The following is a 26,649-nucleotide window of genomic DNA, read 5'->3' on the forward strand; positions in this document are numbered from 1 at the left end:
TGGGTATTCCCAGACGTGGGACCCGTGCTCACTACGCCACTGGAGTCAAGCTATCCTGGCTGATGACGGCTGATAGCCAGAAACCGGTCCTAGGATGCTTGATTCCGGTCCAGGGAAGACATGGCTTGGCAGTTCGGGCTGGACTGTTCCCATGAGGCACAGGGTCAAGACTGATTTGCATATGGCCATGTCTAAACTGGGGTGGTGTAGTGGGCAAAAGAACGATGGATTTAACCCAGATCTCTTGACTGGGGGAGAATGTCTGCATTGTCAGCATTCCGTCCATCAATTGTTTGTTGTAACGCTTTTCGCCCTAAGTGGGATGGGTATTCCCAGACGTGGGACCCGTGCTCACTACGCCACTGGAGTCAAGCTATCCTGGCTGATGACGGCTGATAGCCAGAAACCGGTCCTAGGATGCTTGATTCCGGTCCAGGGAAGACATGGCTTGGCAGTTCGGGCTGGACTGTTCCCATGAGGCACAGGGTCAAGACTGATTTGCATATGGCCATGTCTAAACTGGGGTGGTGTAGTGGGCAAAAGAACGATGGGTTTAACCCAGATCTCTTGACTGGGGGAGAATGTCTGCATTGTCAGCATTCCGTCCATCAATTGTTTGTTGTAACGCTTTTCGCCCTAAGTGGGATGGGTATTCCCAGACGTGGGACCCGTGCTCACTACGCCACTGGAGTCAAGCTATCCTGGCTGATGACGGCTGATAGCCAGAAACCGGTCCTAGGATGCTTGATTCCGGTCCAGGGAAGACATGGCTTGGCAGTTCGGGCTTGACTGTTCCCATGAGGCACAGGGTCAAGACTGATTTGCATATGGCCATGTCTAAACTGGGGTGGTGTAGTGGGCAAAAGAACGATGGATTTAACCCAGATCTCTTGACTGGGGGAGAATGTCTGCATTCTCAGCATTCCGTCCATCAATTGTTTGTTGTAACGCGTTTCGCCCTAAGTGGGATGGGTATTCCCAGACGTGGGACCCGTGCTCACTACGCCACTGGAGTCAAGCTATCCTGGCTGATGACGGCTGATAGCCAGAAACCGGTCCTAGGATGCTTGATTCCGGTCCAGGGAAGACATGGCTTGGCAGTTCGGGCTGGACTGTTCCCATGAGGCACAGGGTCAAGACTGATTTGCATATGGCCATGTCTAAACTGGGGTGGTGTAGTGGGCAAAAGAACGATGGATTTAACCCAGATCTCTTGACTGGGGGAGAATGTCTGCATTGTCAGCATTCCGTCCATCAATTGTTTGTTGTAACGCTTTTCGCCCTAAGTGGGATGGGTATTCCCAGACGTGGGACCCGTGCTCACTACGCCACTGGAGTCAAGCTATCCTGGCTGATGACGGCTGATATCCAGAAACCGGTCCTAGGATGCTTGATTCCGGTCCAGGGAAGACATGGCTTGGCAGTTCGAGCTGGACTGTTCCCATGAGGCACAGGGTCAAGACTGATTTGCATATGGCCATGTCTAAACTGGGGTGGTGTAGTGGGCAAAAGAACGATGGATTTAACCCAGATCTCTTGACTGGGGGAGAATGTCTGCATTGTCAGCATTCCGTCCATCAATTGTTTGTTGTAACGCTTTTCGCCCTAAGTGGGATGGGTATTCCCAGACGTGGGACCCGTGCTCACTACGCCACTGGAGTCAAGCTATCCTGGCTGATGACGGCTGATAGCCAGAAACCGGTCCTAGGATGCTTGATTCCGGTCCAGGGAAGACATGGCTTGGCAGTTCGGGCTGGACTGTTCCCATGAGGCACAGGGTCAAGACTGATTTGCATATGGCCATGTCTAAACTGGGGTGGTGTAGTGGGCAAAAGAACGATGGATTTAACCCAGATCTCTTGACTGGGGGAGAATGTCTGCATTGTCAGCATTCCGTCCATCAATTGTTTGTTGTAACGCTTTTCGCCCTAAGTGGGATGGGTATTCCCAGACGTGGGACCCGTGCTCACTACGCCACTGGAGTCAAGCTATCCTGGCTGATGACGGCTGATAGCCAGAAACCGGTCCTAGGATGCTTGATTCCGGTCCAGGGAAGACATGGCTTGGCAGTTCGGGCTGGACTGTTCCCATGAGGCACAGGGTCAAGACTGATTTGCATATGGCCATGTCTAAACTGGGGTGGTGTAGTGGGCAAAAGAACGATGGATTTAACCCAGATCTCTTGACTGGGGGAGAATGTCTGCATTGTCAGCATTCCGTCCATCAATTGTTTGTTGTAACGCTTTTCGCCCTAAGTGGGATGGGTATTCCCAGACGTGGGACCCGTGCTCACTACGCCACTGGAGTCAAGCTATCCTGGCTGATGACGGCTGATAGCCAGAAACCGGTCCTAGGATGCTTGATTCCGGTCCAGGGAAGACATGGCTTGGCAGTTCGAGCTGGACTGTTCCCGTGAGGCACAGGGTCAAGACTGATTTGCATATGGCCATGTCTAAACTGGGGTGGTGTAGTGGGCAAAAGAACGATGGATTTAACCCAGATCTCTTGACTGGGGGAGAATGTCTGCATTGTCAGCATTCCGTCCATCAATTGTTTGTTGTAACGCTTTTCGCCCTAAGTGGGATGGGTATTCCCAGACGTGGGACCCGTGCTCACTACGCCACTGGAGTCAAGCTATCCTGGCTGATGACGGCTGATAGCCAGAAACCGGTCCTAGGATGCTTGATTCCGGTCCAGGGAAGACATGGTTTGGCAGTTCGGGCTGGACTGTTCCCATGAGGCACAGGGTCAAGACTGATTTGCATATGGCCATGTCTAAACTGGGGTGGTGTAGTGGGCAAAAGAACGATGGATTTAACCCAGATCTCTTGACTGGGGGAGAATGTCTGCATTGTCAGCATTCCGTCCATCAATTGTTTGTTGTAACGCTTTTCGCCCTAAGTGGGATGGGTATTCCCAGACGTGGGACCCGTGCTCACTACGCCACTGGAGTCAAGCTATCCTGGCTGATGACGGCTGATAGCCAGAAACCGGTCCTAGGATGCTTGATTCCGGTCCAGGGAAGACATGGCTTGGCAGTTCGGGCTGGACTGTTCCCATGAGGCACAGGGTCAAGACTGATTTGCATATGGCCATGTCTAAACTGGGGTGGTGTAGTGGGCAAAAGAACGATGGATTTAACCCAGATCTCTTGACTGGGGGAGAATGTCTGCATTGTCAGCATTCCGTCCATCAATTGTTTGTTGTAACGCTTTTCGCCCTAAGTGGGATGGGTATTCCCAGACGTGGGACCCGTGCTCACTACGCCACTGGAGTCAAGCTATCCTGGCTGATGACGGCTGATAGCCAGAAACCGGTCCTAGGATGCTTGATTCCGGTCCAGGGAAGACATGGCTTGGCAGTTCGGGCTGGACTGTTCCCATGAGGCACAGGGTCAAGACTGATTTGCTTATGGCCATGTCTAAACTGGGGTGGTGTAGTGGGCAAAAGAACGATGGATTTAACCCAGATCTCTTGACTGGGGGAGAATGTCTGCATTGTCAGCATTCCGTCCATCAATTGTTTGTTGTAACGCTTTTCGCCCTAAGTGGGATGGGTATTCCCAGACGTGGGACCCGTGCTCACTACGCCACTGGAGTCAAGCTATCCTGGCTGATGACGGCTGATAGCCAGAAACCGGTCCTAGGATGCTTGATTCCGGTCCAGGGAAGACATGGCTTGGCAGTTCGGGCTGGACTGTTCCCATGAGGCACAGGGTCAAGACTGATTTGCATATGGCCATGTCTAAACTGGGGTGGTGTAGTGGGCAAAAGAACGATGGATTTAACCCAGATCTCTTGACTGGGGGAGAATGTCTGCATTGTCAGCATTCCGTCCATCAATTGTTTGTTGTAACGCTTTTCGCCCTAAGTGGGATGGGTATTCCCAGACGTGGGACCCGTGCTCACTACGCCACTGGAGTCAAGCTATCCTGGCTGATGACGGCTGATAGCCAGAAACCGGTCCTAGGATGCTTGATTCCGGTCCAGGGAAGACATGGCTTGGCAGTTCGGGCTGGACTGTTCCCATGAGGCACAGGGTCAAGACTGATTTGCATATGGCCATGTCTAAACTGGGGTGGTGTAGTGGGCAAAAGAACAATGGATTTAACCCAGATCTCTTGACTGGGGGAGAATGTCTGCATTGTCAGCATTCCGTCCATCAATTGTTTGTTGTAACGCTTTTCGCCCTAAGTGGGATGGGTATTCCCAGACGTGGGACCCGTGCTCACTACGCCACTGGAGTCAAGCTATCCTGGCTGATGACGGCTGATAGCCAGAAACCGGTCCTAGGATGCTTGATTCCGGTCCAGGGAAGACATGGCTTGGCAGTTCGGGCTGGACTGTTCCCATGAGGCACAGGGTCAAGACTGATTTGCATATGGCCATGTCTAAACTGGGGTGGTGTAGTGGGCAAAAGAACGATGGATTTAACCCAGATCTCTTGACTGGGGGAGAATGTCTGCATTGTCAGCATTCCGTCCATCAATTGTTTGTTGTAACGCTTTTCGCCCTAAGTGGGATGGGTATTCCCAGACGTGGGACCCGTGCTCACTACGCCACTGGAGTCAAGCTATCCTGGCTGATGACGGCTGATAGCCAGAAACCGGTCCTAGGATGCTTGATTCCGGTCCAGGGAAGACATGGCTTGGCAGTTCGGGCTGGACTGTTCCCATGAGGCACAGGGTCAAGACTGATTTGCATATGGCCATGTCTAAACTGGGGTGGTGTAGTGGGCAAAAGAACGATGGATTTAACCCAGATCTCTTGACTGGGGGAGAATGTCTGCATTGTCAGCATTCCGTCCATCAATTGTTTGTTGTAACGCTTTTCGCCCTAAGTGGGATGGGTATTCCCAGACGTGGGACCCGTGCTCACTACGCCACTGGAGTCAAGCTATCCTGGCTGATGACGGCTGATAGCCAGAAACCGGACCTAGGATGCTTGATTCCGGTCCAGGGAAGACATGGCTTGGCAGTTCGGGCTGGACTGTTCCCATGAGGCACAGGGTCAAGACTGATTTGCATATGGCCATGTCTAAACTGGGGTGGTGTAGTGGGCAAAAGAACGATGGATTTAACCCAGATCTCTTGACTGGGGGAGAATGTCTGCATTGTCAGCATTCCGTCCATCAATTGTTTGTTGTAACGCTTTTCGCCCTAAGTGGGATGGGTATTCCCAGACGTGGGACCCGTGCTCACTACGCCACTGGAGTCAAGCTATCCTGGCTGATGACGGCTGATAGCCAGAAACCGGTCCTCGGATGCTTGATTCCGGTCCAGGGAAGACATGGCTTGGCAGTTCGGGCTGGACTGTTCCCATGAGGCACAGGGTCAAGACTGATTTGCATTGGCCATGTCTAAACTGGGGTGGTGTAGTGGGCAAAAGAACGATGGATTTAACCCAGATCTCTTGAGTGGGGGAGAATGTCTGCATTGTCAGCATTCCGTCCATCAATTGTTTGTTGTAACGCTTTTCGCCCTAAGTGGGATGGGTATTCCCAGACGTGGGACCCGTGCTCACTACGCCACTGGAGTCAAGCTATCCTGGCTGATGACGGCTGATAGCCAGAAACCGGTCCTAGGATGCTTGATTCCGGTCCAGGGAAGACATGGCTTGGCAGTTCGGGCTGGACTGTTCCCATGAGGCACAGGGTCAAGACTGATTTGCATATGGCCATGTCTAAACTGGGGTGGTGTAGTGGGCAAAAGAACGATGGATTTAACCCAGATCTCTTGACTGGGGGAGAATGTCTGCATTGTCAGCATTCCGTCCATCAATTGTTTGTTGTAACGCTTTTCGCCCTAAGTGGGATGGGTATTCCCAGACGTGGGACCCGTGCTCACTACGCCACTGGAGTCAAGCTATCCTGGCTGATGACGGCTGATAGCCAGAAACCGGTCCTAGGATGCTTGATTCCGGTCCAGGGAAGACATGGCTTGGCAGTTCGGGCTGGACTGTTCCCATGAGGCACAGGGTCAAGACTGATTTGCTTATGGCCATGTCTAAACTGGGGTGGTGTAGTGGGCAAAAGAACGATGGATTTAACCCAGATCTCTTGACTGGGGGAGAATGTCTGCATTGTCAGCATTCCGTCCATCAATTGTTTGTTGTAACGCTTTTCGCCCTAAGTGGGATGGGTATTCCCAGACGTGGGACCCGTGCTCACTACGCCACTGGAGTCAAGCTATCCTGGCTGATGACGGCTGATAGCCAGAAACCGGTCCTAGGATGCTTGATTCCGGTCCAGGGAAGACATGGCTTGGCAGTTCGGGCTGGACTGTTCCCATGAGGCACAGGGTCAAGACTGATTTGCATATGGCCATGTCTAAACTGGGGTGGTGTAGTGGGCAAAAGAACGATGGATTTAACCCAGATCTCTTGACTGGGGGAGAATGTCTGCATTGTCAGCATTCCGTCCATCAATTGTTTGTTGTAACGCTTTTCGCCCTAAGTGGGATGGGTATTCCCAGACGTGGGACCCGTGCTCACTACGCCACTGGAGTCAAGCTATCCTGGCTGATGACGGCTGATAGCCAGAAACCGGTCCTAGGATGCTTGATTCCGGTCCAGGGAAGACATGGCTTGGCAGTTCGGGCTGGACTGTTCCCATGAGGCACAGGGTCAAGACTGATTTGCATATGGCCATGTCTAAACTGGGGTGGTGTAGTGGGCAAAAGAACGATGGATTTAACCCAGATCTCTTGACTGGGGGAGAATGTCTGCATTGCCAGCATTCCGTCCATCAATTGTTTGTTGTAACGCTTTTCGCCCTAAGTGGGATGGGTATTCCCAGATGTGGGACCCGTGCTCACTACGCCACTGGAGTCAAGCTATCCTGGCTGATGACGGCTGATAGCCAGAAACCGGTCCTAGGATGCTTGATTCCGGTCCAGGGAAGACATGGCTTGGCAGTTCGGGCTGGACTGTTCCCATGAGGCACAGGGTCAAGACTGATTTGCATATGGCCATGTCTAAACTGGGGTGGTGTAGTGGGCAAAAGAACGATGGATTTAACCCAGATCTCTTGACTGGGGGAGAATGTCTGCATTGTCAGCATTCCGTCCATCAATTGTTTGTTGTAACGCTTTTCGCCCTAAGTGGGATGGGTATTCCCAGACGTGGGACCCGTGCTCACTACGCCACTGGAGTCAAGCTATCCTGGCTGATGACGGCTGATAGCCAGAAACCGGTCCTAGGATGCTTGATTCCGGTCCAGGGAAGACATGGCTTGGCAGTTCGGGCTGGACTGTTCCCATGAGGCACAGGGTCAAGACTGATTTGCATATGGCCATGTCTAAACTGGGGTGGTGTAGTGGGCAAAAGAACGATGGATTTAACCCAGATCTCTTGACTGGGGGAGAATGTCTGCATTGTCAGCATTCCGTCCATCAATTGTTTGTTGTAACGCTTTTCGCCCTAAGTGGGATGGGTATTCCCAGACGTGGGACCCGTGCTCACTACGCCACTGGAGTCAAGCTATCCTGGCTGATGACGGCTGATAGCCAGAAACCGGTCCTAGGATGCTTGATTCCGGTCCAGGGAAGACATGGCTTGGCAGTTCGGGCTGGACTGTTCCCATGAGGCACAGGGTCAAGACTGATTTGCATATGGCCATGTCTAAACTGGGGTGGTGTAGTGGGCAAAAGAACAATGGATTTAACCCAGATCTCTTGACTGGGGGAGAATGTCTGCATTGTCAGCATTCCGTCCATCAATTGTTTGTTGTAACGCTTTTCGCCCTAAGTGGGATGGGTATTCCCAGACGTGGGACCCGTGCTGACTACGCCACTGGAGTCAAGCTATCCTGGCTGATGACGGCTGATAGCCAGAAACCGGTCCTAGGATGCTTGATTCCGGTCCAGGGAAGACATGGCTTGGCAGTTCGGGCTGGACTGTTCCCATGAGGCACAGGGTCAAGACTGATTTGCATATGGCCATGTCTAAACTGGGGTGGTGTAGTGGGCAAAAGAACGATGGATTTAACCCAGATCTCTTGACTGGGGGAGAATGTCTGCATTGTCAGCATTCCGTCCATCAATTGTTTGTTGTAACGCTTTTCGCCCTAAGTGGGATGGGTATTCCCAGACGTGGGACCCGTGCTCACTACGCCACTGGAGTCAAGCTATCCTGGCTGATGACGGCTGATAGCCAGAAACCGGTCCTAGGATGCTTGATTCCGGTCCAGGGAAGACATGGCTTGGCAGTTCGGGCTGGACTGTTCCCATGAGGCACAGGGTCAAGACTGATTTGCATATGGCCATGTCTAAACTGGGGTGGTGTAGTGGGCAAAAGAACGATGGATTTAACCCAGATCTCTTGACTGGGGGAGAATGTCTGCATTGTCAGCATTCCGTCCATCAATTGTTTGTTGTAACATGCATAAGCAACAGCACAACATTGTTTCTCCAAATAGGACTTACTTTACTTACTGTGTTGCATAGTATGTGTTAGGCGAAACAGCTGGCATCCAATAAGACAAAATTATTAATTACTTTTGTTAAACGATGATGTCTATGTAGTAAAAAAAACAGAAAGCATGCTTTTATGCTATCATGCTTAATAAGCAGCACTTCCCTGCACTCCACGTTATTGAGTGCTTTTTTTCACAGCATAACCTAATGAATAAGGGGCACGGTGGAGTTCAAATTGCAAATAGGGTTTGATTTAACAATCGGTTTAGCCGTTTTTCTGGCTGAAGCTTTTAATTCGTACTCTGTGGTGGGGAAGGGGGGGGGGCGAGCAAGACAGAGAGGCGGAGCGAGGCACGCGCGCTTAGGAGAGCGAGAGGAAAGCCAGATGGCGCCTCTGCTCGTGCCTGTGCGTGTAACCGCACGCAGTATGCCTCACAAAAAGCTGTGGTAGGCTTTTTAAAGCTCACTAACTAAATGTCTCGCCAGGGCAGCGCATGCGCTGGCTCAGGCGAGACCTAAAAAATGCATGTGAAAAAGAGGTGTCTCTCTTCACTCACTTGTAATCTTAGCATGTGTTCTTTTTGTATCCATTCAAATTCTCTTTCCTGTACTTTTTTTTATTGTACGGCACTGCATATTCTTCACACGCTATCAGAACTTGAAAATGTGCAGCAAGAATACAAAACCCAAAGTTTGGGAGCACAGCTAGTCTGATTATGATTCTTGCATTTCTTCATTTAGGTAATCAAAGTTCCTTCTTCTGAGTGAGGTCAAGTTGAAATGGCTGCTGAGAAGGGCAAAGACCTGGAGAAGTTTTTGAAAGATGTCGACGATATCAGTAAGTCACTCTCGACACAATATACAAGAAATATGATAATCTCAACAGGCTTTTGTCTGTGGAATATAGATCAGACTTGATAGGAAAGAGTCCCAGGTCAGGCAGACTAGAATAAATGCTGGGATGATCATGTATTTTTAAGATATTCTTTAGCACTTTAGCTTGTTGACATCTGGCTATTTTAGTGTGCATTTGTTTCTTCAAATCTTTTGGGTGCACTGTAGAACCAACTGTTTGATGCCGTCGAGCTCGACAAATCTTTGCGAGAGGCAGATTTGTCAATGGTTGGTGGCCTTCCAGTTTTTAGAAGTGTGTTGGATGAATTATATGGCTATGTTTGTTGGAGGATTCTTCTTGAACAATTTTTTTGTATCCTTCTCTGAACAATGCAGTTTTTGTCTCATTCTTTATTCTTTGTGATCTGTGATTAGTTCCTGAAAGGGTTGAGCTTGCACATTTTCTGTGCCTGGTTGAGCTTTGTGTCTTTTCTTTTCTTTCTTCCCATTTGCATTCTTTTGATGGATCTACATGGAGGTCACAAGTCATAATATTAGTCCTTGAGTGCTTTGCTTAACACTAATCGTTTTTTCCTCAAATATTACCACAGCAGATTACAATAAAGAAAAATCAAGTTGTGATTGTGACTGTCAGCAAGATAAATGCCTTTAAAAATGCTGAATGTAATAAGAGTGCAAATATATGTTTTGATGAGCTTGCTTCATGAACAAAAACACTTTAAATTATTGACATGATACTTTATTTATGGTGTCCTATTGCACTACTATTCCCAGTGGAACTTAGGGAAATGGGTATTTTCGGGGCAGCATCTTTCCATTGTCAAAAGTTGTATTTCTGCTATTTAAATCATTGTTGCTTGTAATTCACATATTCACATATACGAGATAAACAAGATTTGAATCAGATGATGGTGCACACCCTTGTGAAATAATTCCATTAAAAGAAGTGAAGTAGTTTGGAAGTAGGTGATGGATCACTTTCATTTTCCACAAGTTATAAATACAGACGAGGAGCTGCACATTTTATGATATATTCATAACTATAGAATACACTGTAGATCAAGGGTGAACAAACTGAGGTATGTGAGGTAAGAGGGAAGGCAGGGGGTTAAAGATAACAGAATATTTTTAAATAAAGGTAGTGTGGTAAAGGCATGAAACAGCCTTCGACTAGTAAGTGTTGCAAAAAAACACCCCAAAAATAGGAGTATAGTTGAGAATGACACAGCCCATCATAAGAACAGTGATTATTATACAGAAGGAAGTAGCAAACTGGTTAACAAGTTCCTCATTACGTTTGACAATCTAATTCTTCTTTGGGTGGAAGCTGAAGGTTTTATGTTCATGAAATAATACCACACCTTCACAGGTTTCCAAACAGACATTTTTCTTGGTAAAACCTTGTGAAAAATACCCACTCAAAACAGCCTGAAATGTGAGAATAACATGGAAATCCGTGCGGAAAAGCACTTTCTGCGGTAATTTCCCACCCCTAAAGATCAGTTAGGGCACCATACAGTATTGGAATTCCCTAGTTCAGTACTACGCTTTGGGAGATCCATGGCACTCTGATATAAGTATAGTCAATGATGTCGAATTATGCCGTCACATAGTGTATCTGGCAAGTCTAACAGACATCTAACATCTCTCTGAATGTACTTTTCAAGCTACAAACTTTTAAGATTAAAGTTTAGCCAGCTCTTAGCCACCCATTGTGGTATTTTAGTTTGCATGTATACCATGCAGAGTTTTCGCCACGTCCTTAAACAGATTATGTAATTTGTTAAGAAAAAAAGTGCAGGAGCCCAACGATTTTATTAGGCCACTGTCGCCGAATACTAAGGGTCCCTACTCCTGCTTCCATCTTATGCCTCTTTCTTCCACCACCCGCACACTTCCTCTCTTGTCATCACCCGGCCCTGCAGGTTTCATTTAATCATTGCATTCTCTCTTTGTCACTGTTGTCATATCTTTCTCCTAATCCTTCTTTCTTCTTTTTCTACCTTTCTCTCTGTGGCTCACGGTCAAAGTCTATGATAAAAAATAAGCCCCCCCCCCAAAAAAAAGGGATTGCAGATGCTAATCACTTTAAACCCCTGCCACAAATTAAACACTGCCAGTATGTTTTTATTGGTTTGGCGTTTGCACAGCATACTATCCGGTCTTCAAGGAATTGCTTCCATAACACTGCATGAGCATTTTCTTTAGTAGGATAGGCCAGGCATACACTCAAGTAGTTGAAGATGCACAGGGATGATTTATGAGACAACTCTGGGAACACATACTTCTGTAACTGCCCGCCTGTAGACAAAATCATTTATAAGACAAATGCAGTAAATTCCCTTATGAATCACCCTGCCTCTGTGTGTGCGCTGGAGCACACTAACCAAGGAACAGAAGCATCATTTTTCTAAATACTACAGATGTTCAGCCTGGGGACTGTAGCTTGCTTTGGGGCTACAGTGGCAACATTATATTCTTGAATTCTGGTATGCTTTTTTGTATCCCACCATTTATATCTAAAATACCTTTATGATTGGGCCACTGTCCTTGACTTCTCCAATTGTTTGGATGGGAAAGATTGTTTTATAAAAAGGTAAGAAAAAATATCATGACATCGCATGGCATTTTAACCTTTACTTTCAGGAAGTTTATTTTTTATTGTTATAAACTTTGTTTATTGGCATTTCCCAAAAAGACATCAACTAAGAGGTCCATCGGAGGAAGGAAAAAGCAGAGGGGATGCGGGGGATGGAAAAGCAGGGACACACATCATCACTTTACATCTTCATAGTGTGAGAGTGGGCGAGACGTACAGCTTACGAGAAGATTTGACCATAGAGTTACTTCCAGATTTTTAACAGCTGTAGGTGTTTTGCCCGGAGTAGCACAATTTCCTAACATTTGTATAGCTTTGATGGCGTTTCCAGTCAGGGCCTTTTATTTTTATGCACCAGCCGGTCTTCCTCACAGTTTTCAGACCAAGACGGGGTTGGAGCCACCAAGTACCGATGTTAACATAATGCACATGCTATCTGCACAGTAGGACTGGGATAGGAAACGGGCCCGGTCATTGAAATAAAAGTGGCCCCCGTTAGAGAATGGGATATCTAAAGAGAGTGGCCTACATATCCAAATCACTAAAAGGTTTGAACTTGTAAAGACATGTTGTATAGCTGTTTTGCAAGGAATGGGACACTGAATGCATTGGTGCTTGCTGCAGGCAACGTTTGTTGTAATATCTGGGCAATCAACATAAAAAACCGGCCCATCAGACCATGAAACAGGCCAAAGAACAGCAACAAAAAAACTGGCTGACATACTTAACCTATCAGACCAGCCCTTCCGGCACAGCCAAATTGCAGTTTAAACTCATCTGACCCTAGGTAGTTGATTGGTCACAGTACATAGTTTAAAGGTGATAATGATTTTTCTCTCTTGTTATTGGCCATCTACAACCTTGTAACCTTCTCCATTAAGCCATCGTCTACTAGTCTTGCCTGTTTGCGTCACCCCATTGGTGTATAGAGGTCAGCTGTACCATCCCTCCTGCAACGTATATAACTTCACGTTGGGTTCCACTGGTAGGCAGTTGTGGCTGAGCACTGCCACACCTTGCATCTTCCAGCACCTCTTATTCCTCAGTACTCATTCAGCTCTATCCACTGCTATCTTGCACTAAGGGTACCGTGCCAGGCCTGTCTGTCCTCACAGATTATTTGCACAGTGTCTTTGCTTGAGAGGCAGCCTGCTTCACTTTTGACTTTTGATTAGGCATTGACATTTGGGTAGAGTCTTGGTTGGATTTAAGAGTGAGTTTACTGCTGAGATCTGTGTGCTATCTGTAGGTTTGGACCCTGGCAAGATCGGTTCATTCTGGCATTCTTTCAAGATCTAGAAAACGAATTCCATTTTTCAAGTGGTTGATAATAATTGTATTTAAAAATGTACTCTGTAAAGTAGATTTGAATGCATATCTATTTTAATCGCATAGCCTAATCACGTAGGGTACTTGAGGGTGCTGGCGCTAAAAAGCAAGTTTTCAGTTTAATTATTTATTTAGACCTGGTCTCTTATAACTCAGGAGTAGCGATTGCCCACCTAAATGGGAGTCACTTTATATATTTCGAAAGGAGGGAAGGCTGGGTTGGGGATTCAAATGTAAGGATTGCAGGTAAGTCATAAAATCTATACAGTGAATAAGTAATTCCCTGAGCTCTCTAACAGGCTGCCCCCAACGTCTTCCTCTGTGCTGCGAAAGATGTTACTCCACCAATTCAACAACCTTAAAAGATATCTTGTGAGATGCAAGGTGATCAGGTACTCCTGCAGCGGGTTGCTCTTGTTCTCGTCAGAGCATTGCTGACGTAGGTTTAGAGGATGATTGCGTAATTAGTTTAGTTGTCGTGTACGCAAATACACTGAAATTACAATTCATTTAGTTTACTATCGATTGTTTGGATTATGTAATATTTAGTTTATTTGTTACTTTCCTTCTGGGTATTGATGTTTTGTTGCGGTTGTTGTCTGGTTTGGCAAGTAGGAAATCATATCAAAGCAGGTAAGATGTTCTAGCAATAGGCACTGGCCCCTAAGAAGCATTCATAAACTTAGATAGTGGTAAACAGTGATACTTAAACTAAGCAGCAATTTAAAATAGATTTCCAAAGGGGTCAGAAACGGTTCCATACTGGGCCCTTTATTCATGTCCTTAACTTTACAGACAGAAGCATGTATCCATTTCTGGACAATGAGTGTATAAACCCTTCAAGTGATCCAAATCAGCAATGCATTTCCTGTTTGCGGGTCATATATTTTACTTCGTCTTGCATCTTGTAACTAAGATTATTTGCTTTTTTTTTTTTATGCGTTTCTGTAGTTTTGTTTATAATGCAACATAGATGTTGTTGGACTTAACCCTTTTTACAGGGTCATCCCTGAACTTTTTACTTTCCTCCTGGTATTTCTTCTGACCTGGTGTTGGTGGTTTTAGGACCCTGGGCACTTAATCACTGCTGTTCAGTGTTAAAGTGCATGCGCACTCTATCGTAAACTTGGTAAGATTTGTCTACACCTGTTTGGCGTTTTTAATTTACCTATCAGTCCCTTTTAAAGTAGTTTCTCATATACCTGGTGCCAGTAAATTAAATGCTACTGGTGGGCTTGCAGTGCTGTTTTTGCCACCCACCAAAGTAGCCTTTCAAACCTGTCTCAGGCCTCTGCCATTTCAGGGCCTGTACATGCAGTTTACTGCCGCTGTGATGTGGCACATAAAGTGGGTGCCACGTCTGTGACTCCCATTTTACTACATATCCGTCACCCCTAAGTTAGGCCCTATCTAGCCCTATGGGCAGGGTGCGCTGTAGGTAAAAGTAGGACATGATCTTTACCTGTGTGGCATGTCCTGGTAGTGACAAACAGCCTATTTGGTTTCTCACTACTGTGAGGCTGCCCTCTCATAGGAATGCTTTGGGGATTCCCTGATATGTGTTTCAGTGGTAATTCCTGCCCTGAGAGGAGTAGCGTGATCAAGTTTGGTATGTTTGGAATAGTGGTAATAAATTCTGCATAATGGTGTTTGCAGATTGATTATCACTATTTTAGAAATTCCACTTTTAGAAGTGGGCATTTCTGTGTGCCTGCCTGTTGTGTATTGCATGTCCTGCTCTGGATGACAGGGGCTGGGGAGGTGCAGTGGCTCCAGAGGGCCTGGGTGAGTCAGCGCTAGGCTGAATAGGCCGATCCGCATTTGGAGTAGTGGGAGGACTAGCACCTGACCCTGAATAAGACTGCCCCTGCCTTCCACAATGCTGGCTCCGCTCCCCGTGGTGTGTCTGGGGCCAGAGCCTACACTAATAATGAGGGTTGTTGTGCACCTGAAAAGAGAGGTGTAAGTGCCCCCCAGAACTGGTTTGGACAGGGCACAGAGCCCTGTGCCGGGGGGAGGGGAGGGGGGGTAGAGCATATACACTTGTAGTATAAATGTTGGGGCTGTGACCCCATGTTTTTGATACCTGTTTGGAGCTGTGTTGCTGAAGAACTGCTGGGCACCAGGAGGAACCACCACAAAGGACTCCTCCTCTACTGGAGGGCCCTGTGAGCTGGCCTGCCTTGGCCCAGCTCTGCCCCTTGTGACTTTGGGGCCCAGCGCATGGTGAGCACTTGATCCGGTTTCCTCAGGGCTTGGGGGATCCTGCCCTGCAATGCTCAGCAGGCTTGGCGCTAAGAGAGCGCTGGATTCATTAGGAGGTGCCTACCCTGTGCTTTGGGGACACTCTGTCTTTGGTTTCCCGATCCTTTGGCCGTCACGCCTCTCGGGATCGCAAGAGGGGCGGTAATCCTGCCGGAGAAGTCTGGGCTGAGCCCCCACCCTGGGGTGTGCAGATCTCCGTGAAGATAGCGCAGCCGCTAGTAAGCAAACCGGAAGTCAGCAGAGGACGCCTGACCGTAGGCGGGGCTCCCATGAGAAAGTGGAGAGCCCCGCAGGCTTCATTCGCCTGGTGATCACTGACGTCCGTGGGGCGAGTCCCGCTGCTTCGGGGAGGCCGCCGGAAGTCAGTCGAGGTCGACGTCTGGTGGTGGGTAGGACAAAGCAGGATCGTGCTCCGGGCGGCAAGGCAGAGGAGAGGAGCACAGGAGTCTGAACCACCAGTGGCTAGACAGCTGCCACTTAAACCGCTCAGCCCCCAAGGAATGGTGAGTGGGGCTGAGCTTCCTTGCAGTAAGCTCTGGTCGCTGTGAGGGCGGGAGCATAATTCATTCTGAGCCAGAGCTGAGGAGGGGAGCAAGGTGTCAGCTTCCCTCCCCCCTCGATGACCTAGACTGCCCTGAGTCACTTTTTGTGTTGCCCTGAGTTTTGAGCGAGAATCAGTGTTCGCAGCTGCACCACCAAATCGCGGGCAGCTCCTTGAGGAAAACATAGTAGGGAAAGCCCTACTTTTGGGGCATTATTGGTCTTGGGATCTTGATAGCGGGGTGGAACCTTGACGGTGGTTCCCAAGCCTGGGTAGAGCAAGGAGTCTCCACAGAACTACCATGCAGTCCAGGTAAAGAGCGCAGAAGCGCTGGGACTGCCATTTGGGGGCCAGTGGGCTCTCGGAGACATGGTGGCATTTTATTGCCCGCGGGCAATTATATTTACGCCCAAGAGGGGCTAATGAGATGTACACCGTGGCAGGTGTTACTGTGGTGCACTGGTGCTAATTTAGCATGTATGCCTAATATGTTTTGCATAATAATGTGCTAAGTACAATGTTACCAGTAGTTACTGGTTGTCTTCCTAACTGGGAGTTCTGATGGTTATGACAGTGGCTCGATTGGCCCTGTGATGTATATAATCCCTATAAAGTGAAACCAATTGCCAGGTGGCACAGTGGATATATGTGATTACGTTCTAATGTGTTTTATGGCTCATACCAAGGCTATTTTTACATAACCTTGTGTGGAGTTTCTTTTGTGGTGTGCCTAGTGTGTCGCTGCTGTGTGTGTGTGTGTGTGTGTGTGTGTGTTGCGCAAACGCTTTACACATTGCCTCTGAGATAAGCCTGACTGCTCTGCCAAGCTACCTAGGGGGTGAGCAGGGGTTATCTTCGATGTGTAACTCCCTTGCCCTGACTAGAGTGGTGGCTTCTGCCTGGCTTAGGCGCATGCCCTAGCCAACCAGAAATCTCATTTCTAACAGATGTCTTGTACAGTGCATACTTTAAATTCTAGGTGTATGTGTGAGCTCAGGGTGTGGATGGATGTTCATGTTGGGGCACTGTTGAGAGCTCTGAAGTTGACGCTGAAGGCAGTGCAAATTTCTCACAGTGCCAATCAGTGAGTTTTACAGCGCCCGATTCACAAAGGTAAACTTATACTTTAGATCTCAATTTAGAATTTAGGTCTCAGTTAACCTTTGTGAATTGGGCCTTTGTGTTTAGACTACATGCTTTTCCAATCTTTGGCCTCTCTTCAGAGATCACAGAGCGATGGTCACAAATAACTGACAATAATTATCATTCTAAATGTAACTCTTTGAAGGAGGTGTACACAGCTGTTGAAATATTCATGAAAAGACAAAGGAAAAGGAATGCTGAGAGAGAAAAAAGAGAGCATGGAGAGGGAGGAATAACGTTAGCAAGTACGCGCAGAAGGGCAGAGTGATACGACTGCAAAAGGAAGGCGATAAAGTGTGAAAGATACAGATGGAGGGATTTCAGAAAGATAGATCTGGGGAGAAAAATAGTGCAAGTAACTAATATAGATTGAGAGATTGTGAAGAGAAGCAATGTGCATAAGAAAACAAGAGTGACATAGACACACATACGTCTATTCACCCTTCCACAGACCTTTGTATTGCGTAATTCACAGTTTCATATTTTCACATTTGAAATATTTGCATTTCTAATTATTCACAGCAATATTGTAATAATGCTCCCATCTGATTTTAAATATAAATCAGTACTGACAAGTGTTGGCAAAGCCAATAAGCCTGTCTTGTTTGAGGTGAATAGTTTGATGTTATATGATATGCTTCCATGCACTAGCAGGCTGAGCCTCTTCTAAAGGTTTTCTAGTCCTATTTCTTTTCAAACCTCTCCTTTTTCAGAGAACGTAAGGTGATGGCCACTCAAGTTACCACCACCTATAATTTGAACATTTTGATTTTAGTTATTAATTGTATAGTGTACACTGTTTCATTGATGACTAGAGGCAAGATTTATTCACTTAAACACATTACTTGAATCTAGGTATGGGAACCGAGAGTGTGCTGTTGAGTTTTAAACATTGAAGGCCTGCCATATTTGGGAGGTGCACTCTTGCACATAGCTTGCAGGATCATGTACTGTCTGTCTGTCAGAAGTTGTACATTGAAGACGATAGTATGATCGCGGTCATTATGGCAACATTTTCTCAAATTTCCTACGCAGAAACCCACATTTCCTAGGCAGTTATGATTGATTACTTAGTAACACTGTGGGCAAACTATTCATTAGCTACAACAAAGCTTAGGCCCAAGAGTGATAAATGAAAGGCCTATACTATCAATTGATGCTGTCCTCCTGTGTATATTTTTAACCCGTTCCGTTCATGAGCCACGGGTGCGCTGTGCTCATGACGGAGTGGTTCCGTCATGCTGCGGCCGTTGGCGGCCGCTCCGCCCACGCGGCGCTAATTCCCCGCCTGTGCGGGCGATTAGCGCAGTGGGCGGAGTCGTGACGGAACCACTCCGTCATGAGCACAGCTCACCCGTGACTCGTGACGGAGTGGTTCCGTCACGAGCACAGCGGCACCGCAACTGCCCCCAAACCCCCCCAGCGCCGCGGCGGAATTCCTGCCGCGGCTAAGGGGTTAAGGCGCTCCTTTGTGGAAACTGTCAATAGGCAGATAGAGGTATAAGGAAACACTTTGTTGTATGCATACATTTTATTGCAAGAAATGTGTTTGGAAAAGAAATGTAGCTGCTTCCTATAAGATAGCTATGACCTATTTCCCAGTTTGCCAGATTTATGTGTGTGGAAACGGGTGTCTGATTCAGGCCATATCCCAGTCCCCTATTGGCCATTATGTGTTAGAATCCCCAGAAAGGATAATCACTATGCGGACTCAGGAGCACGGGATAAAAATCCTCAGATTTTTCTGGTTCCACTGACATTTACGCCTGCTGTGAACCAGTGGAAAGTTTCGGGGGCTGGTGTGGGTAGTGGGCGGGAGTATGGAAGAGAGTGTATGGGGTAAGAGGAGGCTGTGGCGTGACCAGGGAAACATTGTCTACTTACCCCTATTGTACTGGATGCGGTTGGCGGGGCTAGGATATACGTGTGCCTGCAGACCCTGTGCCTGTCCAGTCATGTTTCTTCCTGTGTTTGGATATGAACTTAGTGGAATCAGGTCTGGTGTTTTCAGACTGGATAATTTCATGTTCAGATACATTGGGACACTCTTTGTTAGAAATGGGATTTCTGGTTGGCTAGGGCATGTGCCTAAGCCAGGCAGAAACCACCACTCTAGTCAGGGCAAGGGAGTTACACGCTGAAGATAACCCCAGCTTATCCACTTGGTAGCTTGGCAGAGCATTCAGGCTTATCCCATTGGCAATGTGTAAAGCGTTTAGGCAACACACTCAAACAGCAGCGACATGCTAGGCACACCACAAAAGAAACTCCACACAAGGTTATATCAAAAGTTTCCTTTGTATTACTCATTAAACACATTAGAATGTAATCACATATATACACTGTGCCACCAGGCAATAGGTATGGCTTTACAGGGGATTATATACATTACAGGGCCAATCGGGCCCCTGTCAGACCCATCACAGTTAGTGAAAACAATCAGTAATTACTGGAAGCAGTGCACTTAGCAACAACATCTTAGGCAAACAGCCTAAACATCAGTACATCCTAGTACGAAACATTATGCAACCATTATGCAACCATCATAATTAGCAACAAGGCACCACCTGGGGGCCTAGCACAACACATTATGCCGTAAACACAGTAAGGGTATTTCACATAGCACATCATGTAAACCCTCAGTCCCATTGCACCACCATACCCACTTTCACCTTAGGCAAAAAGCAATCAGCATAAATTATCATCAGTAATTCATCCTCTTCATAACACACCATGCCCCTTTAAGGCATGAACATCATTGCGGCACATAACACAGGCAGAGTGAGCTTATTAGGGAGATCCTTGAACTTGTTCCAGCATGCACTATTCCTCAGAGTGCACATTAGTAAGCTACTTTGCCCCCAACTTGCCCACCACTCGTGGTAGCTGAGGCAGGGGCCTGCTTCGGACTCCCCCCGCGATTCCCACAGGACCACTAAGAGGCCCCTAACAGGGCACCCCACTGCCCGCTGCTGGTGCCAAATACTTTGGAGACCTTTCTTGGTCTCATTCACTCGAAGTCGGGGTAGTCCCCGTAATACTGCCAAAAGGCAGCGCAGTGCGGCCCACAACAGGAGAACCTCACTTGGCCTTCCTCACGAGGTCAACTCCCCCACTGGCAGCTGCCTGCGGTGAGGCGCAGCCCCAGAATGAGGCCGCTCAATCTGGCCCGTGTCTTACACCGACCAGCCTCTGGTGGAGATTGTTATTGCCGTCTCTTCACGGTGACCACACCGCCAACACCGCCCCTCGCTCAGTTCAGGGCCAACCTGCGGGGCCCCGATTCACCCGCTGGTGAGAGGCCCGCATCCACTACTGTGGCCCTTGGGACAGCGCGGGTCCCAGAGACACCAGGGGACCCCGCTGGGCCCAGGTCTGAAAACCCAGAACTCTGTAGGTGGCGGGCGGTCCCCACAACACCTGGGACTGCCCGTAGTCTTCACATAGCAAGGCGGCCCTCCTCCGCAGTCGCACCCTGCTCATGGATCAGGTTGCTACGGCAACGCGGGAGCAGCTACGGGAAGGGTTTCCTATCAGCTCCTACTGGTGGTTGCTTAGCAACCTAGACTCCGGGCAGCGGCTTTCTCTCCTGCTGGACGGCCCCACACACAACCAGGCAACAGCCGCCTGGTTTCCCGTTCTGTGGCTTCTCTGTCACGGCGTGACGGTGCCAGCTGCCCTCCAGATAGGAGCCCCCTTCCTCGGGCTCAGGAAGGAAAACTAAAAGCTCTCACTACACGCCTGGCTCACAACAGCTGCTGGAACAACGTGTGGCTCTCCCTCTCCTTATGGGAGCCCAACCCACAGTCAGGCTGGCTTTGCCTGACTTCGGGATGCTGTGAAGCGCTCACGATGTGGTTGAAGCAGGAGCCTCCCCTCCACAAATTCAAAGGGGGCAAAGACAAAAAAAAGGTGAAGCGCTCACAATGCGCTTCGAGCAGCAGGACCCCCTCTCTTCAGGGGTACTGGAGACACCTGCACAGGGATAGCTGGCTGGCAGGCCAGCACGTAGGGACCCTAAGCAGGGGGGCAGTCCCTCCAACTCCTCCAGCAGGTAGCAGCCCGGTCCCATACGGCGCTTCCACCTGGCAGTCCAGCAGCCTGTCGGCCACAAGCCCCCAAGTAAGCACAAAAAGCACACCAACATGGAGTCACAGTCCCAGTACTTATACCACACACTATCTTTGTTCTCCCCCTGGCCCAGGGCTCTATGCCCGGTCCAAACCAGTTCTGAGGGGCACTCACACATTTCTTTAAATGTGCACAACCACCTCCTTTGTCAGTGTAGGCTCTGGCCCCAGACACACCACTGGGGGGCGGAGCCAGCATTGGGGAAGGCAGCCACAGTCCTATTCAGGCCCAGGTGCTACTACTCCCACCACTCCAAATGCAGATTGGCCTATTCAGCCTAGCGTTGACTCACCCATCCCCACTGGAGCCACTGCACCTCCCCAACCCCTGTCACTCCAGAGCCAGACATGCAATACACAACAGGCAGGCACAAAGACACATAGCACACAGAATGCCCACTTCTGGCATAGCTAAGCTAGTGCACTGTTAAGGCACATGTTCCACCTTTTACTTACAGTGCATACTGCCCATAGAGCTAGCTAGGGCCTACCTTAGGGTCGACTAATGTGTAGTAAAAGGGGGGTCACAGACGTGGCAAGCACTTTATGTACCACGTCACAGTGGCAGTAAACTGCGAGCGCAGGCCCTGCAACGGCAGAGGGAGATTGGAGGGGCTTCTTTGGTGGGTGGCTCAAGCAGCCCTGCGGCCCACCAGTAGCATTTAATTTACTGGCCCTGGGTATCTGAGATACCACTTTACATGGGACTGATAGGTAAATTAATTACGCCAAACAGGTGTAGACCAATCTTACCACGTTTACCATAGAGAGCACATGCACTTTACACTGGACAGCAGTGATAAAGTGCCCAGAGTCCTGAAACCCCCAACTCCAGGTCAGAAAAAATACCAGGAGGAAGGCAAAAAGTTCTGACATTACCCTGCAAAAAGGGCCAAGTTCAACAGTCTTAGTATAGAATCTACCACTCACTATATTCTTAATGAAGCCCCAGGCTCTTTAGCTTGTAAGGTGGGCAAAGTAGCTTCCAAAGACCTTGAAATTCCCTATGACGCAAAAATATGACAAATTGGGCAGTTTCGAAATTGGACATGGCGTGGCATGCAGGTTTTCTGTTGGAATTTTCTGAGTGAAATTATTTATCTATTTATTGTTTGGCTCAATTGTTATGCTTGGCTATTCCTTTTTGGGTATTTTCAGCAAAATTAGTCCAAGAGCTGAACTCGGAGGACCAGTCTGTGCGGGAAAAGGCCATCTGTGAAGCCGACCGAAGAATCTCCTCTAAGCCAGAGACTGAATTGATTGAAGGCTGCAGGACCAAAGTGAACAAGACTTCAGTGAACACTTTGCCAAGTTCTCAGCTCAATGGCCCTCGTTCCCCAGTAAGACCTTACTTCTTATACACGGTAGCCTCCACGAAATGTCTGTAGAAAACCAATCTGAAGCCAATATTTCCTTATGTATATGAAATTATTAGTTCATGTAGAAAATATTATTTTAATCCATTTGGTTTCCTTTATGTCTATTTTAAAGCACTACTTCTCTGGTTTTCAGCAGATGGAGGAGATGAGTCAAGGTACGGAACTGAAAATGTCCATTAAAATCCAAAGAAGTCCTACCCTGTAGACCTGTGCGTGAGTAGCAGTGCAGCAGTGGTGCTATTGTGTGTCTTCTTCAGAATCAGTTACCAGTATATCTGGACAATTTATTTTTGTTTTCTTTTCTCATTTTTATTTCTTTAGTGTTCTTTATCGTTCTTATCAGAATTCTTTCTGTCAGTAAAGAGGTCAAATTGAGTCCCACCAAAGTTGGTTTAAGGTTTGTTTCAGTGCCAAAAATTAAGTAAATACATTTCGCAGCATTTGGCTCTTGGATGATAGAAGATCTAATAAACAAAAATTGCTCCAAGCTAAAGCTTTGCACTACTGCAAAACAACGGGATGCATCACTTTTGCTGTCTCTCACATGTTCTACTTTATAACTCCAATGCGCCCTGCAAGCCTTTAGAGCATACCTTATAAGTAACTTATTTCCATTAAAAATGGCAAAAGGTTTATTTTTCGAGTTCGAAATGGCAGTTTAAAACTATAATACCGGCTGTAATGGCAGGCCTGAGACAAGTTTTAAAAGGGGGGGCACAAAGAGTGCTGAAGATCCACTAGTGTCATTTAACCTACAGGCCCTGGGTACATGCAGTACAATTTATTAGAGACTTAGACATAAAGTAAATGTGCCAAAAAGGTGTAGGCCTATTGTACCATGGTTTAGGGAGTGAGCACAGGCACTTTAGCACTGGTTAGCAGCAGTAAAGTGCACAGAATCCTAAAACCAACAAAAACGAATTCACCAAAACAGTAGGGGTGAAGGCAAAATGTTTGGGAGACTACCACCCAAGGGTGTCAGGTCTAAGAGTTACCAGGTCTTGTTTTCAAGGAATTTGAATTGCAGCAATTCTGATGAATTATTTGTGATCTGTTGAGGAGAACCACTCCTAGCTTAGTCAAGGTTAATTAAGACACAACCCTTGGATTGTGTTCCAAGGCTGTCAAGATTTTACCATTTTCCAGACTGGTTATTAAAAGATTCTAGAGGACTTCCGATCCGAAGAGAGCCAGCAGCTAGAACCCATCACAGATATACTGCAATGCCGCTGGTGCATTATCTCACACATCTCACATGTTCTGACATCAGGCAGGGAAGTAGCACTTTTTTTTTAGGTCGAGCCTAGCGCAGCGCGCATCCGCTCCTTGGCTCTACCTTATGTAAGGGCTTTCAGAAATCCACCACACGCTCGCACACGTGCTTGTAGTTTTGCCGCAGGCTATTGGCCTTTGCGTGCGTCTTTTTAACAAAGACAGCACGCAATTGGCCAAAGCCTCTTTTTGTCCCACCCATGTGCATGCCCACGGCCTAATGCTTGCAGTTATACGCAGCAGCAGCATATGTTTCCAATTATCGTGCCCAGACGCGGGCGCAATAATTGGAAACATATGCTTCTGCTCGCAACCGCGCGCGCACACCAGCAGCTCACGCATCTCAGGGGCGACATGTGTTTTAAATTATCGAGCCCTGGTGCTCGCTCTTGCGCGCACCATGGGCGTTTTTTTTTTGACAGTGCTTGTTTACTTTAATTCGGAGCGCGGCGCCTGATTTAGGCTCACTGCGCTCCGTTTTTAATTTTTTTAAAAATATTTAGGACGGGCTGGAATTTGTTGGGACTTCGGGCACTGTCGGTTGCCTGAAATCTCCTTCGGGCTTGGGTCTTTTCCTTTTTGAACTGTTGGGTATGGCAGTGGGTGGTGCCCGTGGTCAGGACTAGGTTTCATGGGTAGTCTGGAGCCATGGCAGTCTCTCCTATGGAAGTGTTCAGGCTACCGGCAGATGAGGTAATGTCTTATTCTAAGTGGGCAGCGCCTGCAGGGGAGGCTGGGGTGTAGCGGAACCCTGAGGAATGTATGTCAGGAGACCAGGATATGCTGAGGGGTGGTGGGAGTTGTGATGTTTAAAGATGTCTAGTGTGTGGCTTCCTAGAAGGCTGTGGCTTCCTAGAATGAAGGCTGTCACTTCCTAGAAGGCTGTTGCTTCAAAAGCGCAGCTCCACCGAACCCTGCTCCCACTACTGGCACTAGTGATGGCACAGAGAGGATGAGAGTTACAGCCTCTGAAATAGCCTATACCGAACCTATAACCTCTGTTAAATTTGAAGTTTACTTGTCCTGATTTTCACCGTTTCATTTCAAAAGTTAGGGCCCCCAGCTCCCTGGCACATGTACCAGCTGAATGGGGACAAGACAATCAAGCCAGGGGTTCTGTTGTACCAATGCGGACGCTATTAGCTGATATTTTCGTATTGTATGTGTGCCCGGTGTTTGGTCACTTCTGAGTGCAGGCTTGGTCTTGGGTGTCTGTAAAAAAGCCGCCGCATTTCGTATGCACCTGCCATTGTCAGGGTGCTCAGGTTACTGCCTATTATGAAATGTTTATTTTTGGTCTGCGGCCATGCACTGCACACATGGGAAAAATATGCATGTCTCTGACTTTTAGTGGTTTTTCAGTTGGGCTTGTCTTGGGGAGAGTGACGTTGAGTTTTTTTTTCAGGAAGACTGCTTCAGAGGACAGCGTATTCTTTTAACAGCTCTCCCACAATTGTGTGTGTTTCAGTAACTTGGCACTGGTTGAATATTGGCCTGTGATCTTGGCCATGTCCTTCCAGCACTTAATGGGTTATTTAACAAACCAAGCCAGCCCCATGTGTACAAGTGCACTTGAAAGAAACGAAGAAATAAATAGACCCCACCGCTCCTCAATTACTTAAACTCTGCCATAATCACAAGGGACAAAGTCCAGCAATCGCTGCAGATGACGTAGGGTTTTTTCACAGCGCTTAGGCACCAAAGTGAGGTATTAAGCGATAAATAGAAACAGCGTTTTATTTTTTATACATTTATTATTTAACCTCTTGTAAATTCAGGGCTACATGTGCGCAAAGAAAAACTTGCATAGCTGAGATTCTAGCGCAGGGGCCCGGGAAACTTTAGAGTGCCTTCTCTTAATAAAGGACCGTTTCACTGCTGTCAGGGGTGCAGCAGAATATTATCGCCAATTACTCATTTAGGCCATCCCCCATTACTACACCCCATACTGAGCTTCGGTTGTAACACTATTTGATGTTATGATAGCCACGTAGAACCCTTCAGGCAGATGTTGGCTTTTCATCAACAGCCCATTGCATGCTGGGAGTTTTCAACCCATATTCACAACATCAACTACAGGTCCCAGAATGCAACGGCCCTTAGCTAAACAAGCATTGACATAGCCAATAGGTCTCGCCTTTGGGACCTTATAAGTGTTTAGCCATGCAACAGTTGATGTTGTCGCACCAAGGATATTGTGCTGGATAACTAAAGACTTATAACATACCAAAGGCGAGACCTATTGGCTATGCCAATGCTTGTTTTTTTTTTTGCTGACCACTGTTTTAATCGTCTTTTCATTATCAGTACATCTTTCCGTTTAGCAGTGTGGCTATATAAAACTAATTAACATGACAACATAACTGAAGGTACGTAATGAGCAAGGCAGTAGCCTTAACAGAAATGTGCTTTATTGCCATTACAGCTGCATAGATGTTCAGGCTGTAAAAAAGCTACCACTCCCCCAAGTTCTCAGTAGTCCAGTTGATAAGTTAAATATACTCTTGTGTCAGGTCTGTGTACTACTTTTTGCACGACGTAAGGTTCTTTAATTGTCCTGACTAGCACTGGAAAGCAGTGAAGTCTGTGGTAACAATGATGGCAGCACAACGCTGGGATGTAAGAGTTTGCGAGATGTAAACTACTTCCCAATGCAGCCATTAAACATACACAATAAATTGCAGACAAAGGTTGCTAAGGGCGGGAAACTGTACAATAATAAA

General features: G+C 47.6%; 1 protein-coding gene across 6 annotated transcripts in view; it reads left to right on the top strand.

The window, feature by feature from the left end:
* TTC12 (tetratricopeptide repeat domain 12) overlaps nucleotides 1-26,649 on the top strand; it is a 220,595-nt gene that overhangs the window by 15,738 nt on the left and 178,208 nt on the right. For 2 of the 6 annotated variants that reach the window (XM_085647350.1, XM_085647351.1), the window contains exons 2-4: nucleotides 9,155-9,251; nucleotides 22,434-22,615; nucleotides 22,788-22,809. In XM_085647350.1, the coding sequence (XP_085503476.1) occupies nucleotides 9,194-9,251; nucleotides 22,434-22,615; nucleotides 22,788-22,809 (262 nt within the window). In that variant the 5' untranslated portion in view covers nucleotides 9,155-9,193. Of the gene's footprint in view, nucleotides 1-9,154; nucleotides 9,252-22,433; nucleotides 22,616-22,787; nucleotides 22,868-26,649 lie in introns of those variants that run through there. The other 4 variants (XM_085647352.1, XM_085647353.1, XM_085647354.1 and 1 more) reach the window with 4 other exon arrangements.

Source organism: Triturus cristatus, chromosome 3_2 (genome assembly GCF_964204655.1).
Source record: "Triturus cristatus chromosome 3_2, aTriCri1.1, whole genome shotgun sequence".
Lineage (NCBI taxonomy): Eukaryota > Metazoa > Chordata > Amphibia > Caudata > Salamandridae > Triturus > Triturus cristatus.